Here is a 6,627-nt window from a genome sequence, read left to right as displayed (position 1 = left end):
GGTGGGCCAGCAGCTCCGGGGAACTGGGTGGCCGGCCGCGTGTCGGGAGGCCGGGCCCCGCAGCCAAGCCCCGCCCCGCTCCGCCTCGCTAGGCCCCGCCCCGCGCGCCCAGACCCCGCCCCCGGGGCTCCCCGGGCGCGCGCCGCCCCGCCATGTCCGCGCGCCACGCCCCCCTGCTCGCCGGCCGCGTGCGGAGTCGCGCCACCCGGAGGTTCCCAGACCGTAGCGGCGGGCGGCGGTGGCGGAGCAGCCCTGCGCGGGCCATGTCGTCTCCGCCCGTGGCGAGGGCGTCCCCCGGCGGGAATCGGGAGGCGGCCGGCGGCCCGCTGAGCCGGAACCGGCCGTGGGAAGTGGGCGGCGGCGGCGGCGGCGAGCGGCTGGAGCGCGCGGGCGCGGACCCGCGGCGCCGGGAGCTGCTGGTCCGCGGCGGCGAGCTGCTGGCGCTGGGCGGCCACCTGAAGGGAGCGCTGGAGGCGTTCGCGGCCGCGCTGCGCCGCGGGGCCCCGGCCAGGCCCGAGCGCCTCGGGTCGCTAGTGGACTGCTTGGTGTTCAGCTACCGGCTCCGGCACGGGCTGCGCTGGAGCGCGGCGCCCGCGGCGGGCGCGGCCGGGCTGCTCAGCTGCCTGGGCTGCCGGGGCTTCCTGAGCGAGCCGGTGACCGTGCCGTGCGGCCACAGCTACTGCCGCCGTTGCCTGCGAAGGGAACTGCGAGCCCGCTGCCGCCTGTGCCGGGACCGCCTGCCGCCCGCCGCTGTCGCCGCCGCCGCCGCCGCCGCCGAGGGGACCCCGCGGCCGCCGCCCCTGGCCGCCGCCATCGCCGACTTCCGAACCAGCGTCGTGCTCAACCACCTGGCGGAGAAGTGGTTCCCGGGCCAGCGCGAGCGCGCGCGGGCGGCCGGCCGCCTCGGGGAGCTGCTACACCAAGGGCGCTACCGAGAGGCCCTGGCCGCCGCCTGCGACGCCCTGCGAGCAGGTGACGAGGGGCTTTGCGGTGCGGTGCGGTGTGCGGTGTGCGGTGCGGTGCGGGCCGGGCGAGCGGGGATCGCGGGTGTGGGAGGGGGCGGCGCCCCGGGGTGCTTCGGTCACGGTGGGGATCGCCTGGGAGTCGCGAGTGACGCGGCGCGGGGAGGGGCGCGGACGCGAGGTTCCCTCGTGCGCGCGCGGAGCGGGGCCCCCGGGCCGCGGAGCCTGGGGCGCGGGGAAGGTGGGGGCCGCGGGCTTTCCCGCTGCGCGCTGTCCGGGGAGCCCCCCTCCCCACCCTAGCCCGGGTAGGGCGAGCATCCCCCTCCACCCCATCCCGGACGAGGAGGAGCTCGGGGGTACCGCGTCTACCTTGGTCTTGCACTAAAGTCACCGGGGCAATTGGAAGCCACGGGAGGGCAGAATTGCATAAGCTGGGTGGGGGGGCGTTGTGTAACGGGTGACGTTCGGTGGGCGTGGCGGGAGCTCGGCGCGGGCACCGGCACCCCGGAGGCCCAGCGGCGGCCGGGCTCGGAGTTGGTGGCCGGCTGCCCACGAGGTGGTCAACTCTTACCTGAAAGTGCCTGCGGGATCGCTTGCTCCTGGAACCGCCACCTGCCTCCCTCAGATCCCGCTTCCGTAGACCACTGGGCGTGCTCCCACATACCCCCTGGTGTTGGTGGAGAGGTAGCCTCCCAGCAAGAGTTTGCCGTACTCGCAGTAGACCTGTGAAGGGAAGCTTTGTCTGTCTTTTGTTTATGTTTTCGTCTCCAAGAAGCAGCAGCCTTGTCCTCGTCTCCCCGCTCATCGTTTTTTCTTGAGATGACTTTAGGCTGCGAAAAAGGGTCATGCAAACTTAGTAAAACCACGAGTTTCTCTTTAGATCTTTGAATTCGGTTATTCTCTGCCGGGGCTGGGGAGAGGGGCCCTTGAGAGTGTGTGTGTTTGGGGAGGGGGAGCTTACCGCCTGGGGATTTTATATCTAGAAAAGCAGTTAGAGACATCTTTGGATGGCGACTCCTTCTGGGGGTCGTGTCAATACTGACATCTAAAGCCCTTCCAAGAATGCTGCTGAACATTCCCAGACTCACAGCCTCCTACGTGAAAAACTAATCAGGCCCAAACGTTAACAGTATCATTGTTGGTCACCTGGTGTTTGGCATACTTTGTATCTGTTGCCTGCTACAAGTAATTACTTATGGGAATAATCCCTAGGAAATCAGTGACACTGGAAATATGAACTGATTTTAGGTTTTAGGTAAGTTATAAACTGTTACAGAAAGTATCATCTCGTGAGTCTTTTGGTCATATTGAACAGGTGACAGCAGAGTCAGCCATACCCCTAGAGTTTAAAGTACAAATATGGCATGTTTTCATTGTCTTCCAGAATCTTCATGAGGAGCAGGCACTAATAAACTAGAGTGATAAATCCAGAACAAAAGAAAGCCTTGCAAGCCACGGTTCTGGTGGGGGTGACTTAGCTACCTGGGTGAATAAAGTCCAGTGGGGAAGCTGGACTTGGCTGTTCCAGTCATCCAGTAACAGGCTGTGGTCTGACCTTAATGAGGAAGCAGAGCTAGGACAAGTGACTTGTCCACAGTCACCTGGGTGGTGGCTTGTATAGGCAGCTCAGACCCTCCATTTTCCATGTTGACCAGGGTTCACCTATCTCTCTAGTTCACCTAACAGAAAATTTAATGCCTATTTCCAATGAAAGTTTTTTTTTGTCATTAGTATATAATCGAGAGTGAAACTTGAAGCAATATTTGTTATTAGCGTCTGATGTAGTTATTTGACCTGATCAATTCAGGTCCTGTCATGGGAGAATAATGAGTTCATTTCCTAAGGAGGAACTAACTTAGCATCCTGTGCCCAATATTAAGGTTCTAGGGCTTCGATCAGGACATTATCTTTAATAGAAAAAGCCATGAATGATGAACTCTTTGTTTTCTGAGCTTCAAGAATGCATGTAGAATTTGCCTACACGCTATGTAACCACACTTTTGCAGGACTAGAACTCAGGTCTCTTGCCTTTCACTTTGTTGGCTTATTGGTTTATTTTTTCCCCTTATTTTGTAGGTTTCTCAAGAATCAGTGATACTGCACCTGAATATGTATCTCAGTGATACTAATTTTTATCTTTTGAATTCTTCATGTGAGATAAAGGGAGACAATTAGAGAAAACATTTTAGTTGGTAGATGGCAAATTTATGTTTCATAATTTATGGGCATTAATAAGAGTAGGCGTATAGCTCAGGGGTAGAGTGCTCGCCTGGCATGTGTAATATTCTGCTTTGCATTCCCGGCCTTCAAAACAAACAACCCACCACAGTTTGCTAGCTGCTAGCCTCATAAATCTGTCCATACAGTTGCCAGTGCTAACTTTTTTTTGGAGTTGGTGAGTTAACTAGGTAAGCATTTGAAGTGCATTTATAATTGTCCCAACTATAGTTATTAATGGTACTGTCATTGTTGATAATGAAAAAAAATCCTTTGCTGTAATTTTTCATGTTTCTGAGAATGGAACAAATACTATTAGAAAAAAAAAAAAATCCAGTCTGCAGTTGGCCCACACACAACCCAACTTGTCCCTGTCGACAGAAAAAGAAAGCTTGGAAACCCTTGCCAAAAATCAGAAGTCCCATTGAGATTACATAAGGTTCTGTTGCATTGAAATATATTTAGATAACATTTAATCCATTGATCTTTTGGTATTAACTCTCAGATGTTTCATAACTTTCCTCTTAGCATTCAGGGAGCTTATGTAAAAGTCTTTTCTGCTTTGAATCTTTCTAAAGTCTTTTGAACTGATCCCGCTGTGGAGTGCTACTGTCTTTTTACACTGGGGTTTTACACTGACCTCCCCTCTTTCCTGTGTCCCCACTCACCAGATGAAAACACAACAGTCTAACTGACAGTTTGAGCTGGCTTACTAAAAAACCCGGTGTGCGCTTTTATTTAAATTGTTAAAGGAAAGGGAAGCATTTTTGAGGGGGTTTTTAAAATGTTTTCATTTATTTACTTTATTGCATGTGCACACATTCATGCCATGGTGTGCGTGTGGAAGCCTGAGGACAACTTGTGGGAATCGCTTCTCTTCTCCCATGTTGGACCTGGGAATGGCTTGGCAGCAAATGTCTTTATTGGATGAGCTATCTTACCTTCCCAGATTTTTGTTTTTAATATTAATTATATAGTTTTTGACTCTCAGTCGTTCTGTATGTGTGAATGGATCCTTCAGGGAACCTTCAGCAGGAAGTTGAGGCCTCTAAAGCTAGAGATGTTTTATGACTAATGACAAAGCTGTGCACGCTGGAAGCAGACTACCTGAGTCCTGCAGGATACAGCCTCTACCTACTGTGTGACCTGGGTATGTGGCCTGACCTCTCTGTGCTCTGGCTTCCTTGTCTAAAACGTGAGCGTGGTCTCTCTTTCAGAGGGATGCTGTGAGAATTCATTGATTGGAACATGTGAACTGCTTCAAAAAAAGTGCCTCACACAGAAAACCATAGACAGTTTCACAATGCGAATGCTTTGTTATTGTTAGTGAATTGGCTGAAACTGAAATCTAAGCCTTGTGGTTTCATGCTCAATTCCAGTTTCTATATACATTATTACCAAATAAAAGTGAAATCCTGATTGTAGATTATGCATGTCAGTTAGTAGCAGCCTGCTATATCAGTTTGGGGAAACAAAAAAATACTACAAAGTTTTAGTTATAAAAAGATTGATCAAATCCAATACATTCTGAATATGTTTAAAGAGAATGTAAAGAGCTTTGCGGTCTTCCACAATTCAACCAGTTTCAAATGATTGCATTTGAATTTACTCTAAATGTATTTATATCCTTGTTCACAAAGAACACGGGCAGATATGTGCTGCTTACAGTTCACAGAATATTTTCATTTCCATCATCTTAGCTGAACGCTCCAAAACCCGTGTGAACTGAAAGGCAAGCATCAGTGTTTCTAGTTCATGGGCTGGGGAAAGAAAGCCCAAGAGTTGCGGATGGTTCTAAGACCAATAGTCAAGTTAGAACTAAGCAGAAACCAGGTAACTTGCCCCTGCAAATGGAGTAGATTGAAGTATTAGCATGTAAGGAATATTAACTCTCCATGCTGTTCATTCAACGAGTATTTACTGAGTGTCTTTGATATGGCAGGAACATATGCTACGTGTTTTAGGCTCTGGAAATAGAATAAAGAAGAAAATAAAGTTCCTGTCATTGCAGAGTTTGTATTACTGGTTTATTTAATTGTAGCAAAATGATACTTATTCAAAAATATTTTTAAGAATTGAATTTGTTAATTATGAACTTCTAATTAATTGATACTATAGTCATTTAGTTAATGAGGAGCTTGAAAGGCTTTTACAGTGTTATGTTACTAAAAAGACTGATATAATAGTCTTTTTGTTGTAGAAGATGGAAAACCTGGCCCTATAAATACCTTTTAAGTGTCTTGTTTTAAATAAGTACTTTCCATACTTTACCTGTCACTTATTCATCAAATAATGAAAAATATACCAAAACATAGTTACCTTAGATTTGTAGTTATTTGTACAGTAACTTTTTGTTTATTCAAAATTGTTTCTATTTAATTTAAAATATTTTTTAGAGATTTGTTATTTTTAAAATTTGTTTGTGTGTGTAAATGCATGTGTCTATATATATAGACACACACACACACACACACACACACACACACACACACCATATGTGTACTAGTGCCTGCAGAGGCCAGAAGAGATGTCAGGTTCCCTGGAGCTGGAGTTACAGGCTATTAGCGAGTGCCCAGTATGGGTGCTGGAAATCGAACCTGGGTCCTCTGCAAAAATAGCCAGTGCTTTTAACTACTGAGCCATCTCTCCAGCCTCCTCAAGTAACATTTTAGATAACATGGTATAGTTTTCCATTTCTTTTATTATGAGGTATTTTTCAGAATTGGAATTGAGTTGTTACAGAAAATAAATTACCTCAGAACACTCTGATCTACAAGACAGCAGCTTTGTTTAACTCTTTTTTTTTCCCCAACTCACTTTGGACAGCTGTGGTGTCCAGTCTCCACAACGTGGCAAATTGAGGCTGGCCTCAAATTCCCAGAGATAATCCTACCTCTGCTTCCTGAGTGCTGGGGTAAAGGCATGTATTACCATGCCCTCCGATATAACTGTTTTATAGAGAAGCACTTTCTAGGTGGGGAAATTGAGAGCCAAAGAGTTAAGCTGCCTGAAGGGAACCTGAACCCACATCTTGGGATCCACACCTCATTTGGGATCTTTTTCCTCATTTGGGATCTTTTTCCTCACCTGTGACTACTCAAAAAACAATGGAAAAGTTTATTTTTTTGTTACTCATTGGATATTTTGATAGTTTAATATATCAATAAGGAAGAAATAATAAGGCCATCCATGAGGACATTGTGTGCACACACACAATGTAGAAACTTACTGCTAAGAGTCCTACATCACTTGAGGGTGTATCATTAGCCTGTCTCTTGGTAGTCTGTGGGCATGCCTGAGTGGACTGGCCTACACAGCGAGGTGATATTAGAATCCTGTAGGATTGCTGTCAGAAATGCAGATCTCTACTGACTGAAATGTCACATTGAATGTGGCGGAAGGCATATGGGTAAGGAGGGCATTGTCTCCCCATGATACGGCTGCGTGG

The 6,627-nt window shown here is 48.8% G+C and overlaps 1 protein-coding gene across 1 annotated transcript in view; it reads left to right on the top strand.

Annotated features, from left to right (window-relative positions):
* Positions 1 to 211: 211 nt before the first annotated feature.
* The window catches only part of Lonrf1 (LON peptidase N-terminal domain and ring finger 1), a 32,384-nt gene continuing 25,968 nt past the window's right edge, over positions 212 to 6,627 (top strand). Inside the window, exon 1 of the mRNA XM_036166508.1 lies at positions 212 to 972. Coding sequence (XP_036022401.1) covers positions 264 to 972 — 709 coding nt within the window. The 5' untranslated portion in view covers positions 212 to 263. The remainder of the gene's footprint in view (positions 973 to 6,627) is intronic.

The sequence above is a fragment of the Onychomys torridus genome, chromosome 17 (genome assembly GCF_903995425.1).
Source record: "Onychomys torridus chromosome 17, mOncTor1.1, whole genome shotgun sequence".
NCBI classification, from domain to species: Eukaryota; Metazoa; Chordata; class Mammalia; order Rodentia; family Cricetidae; genus Onychomys; species Onychomys torridus.
This window is presented reverse-complemented; position numbering and strand designations above follow the sequence as displayed.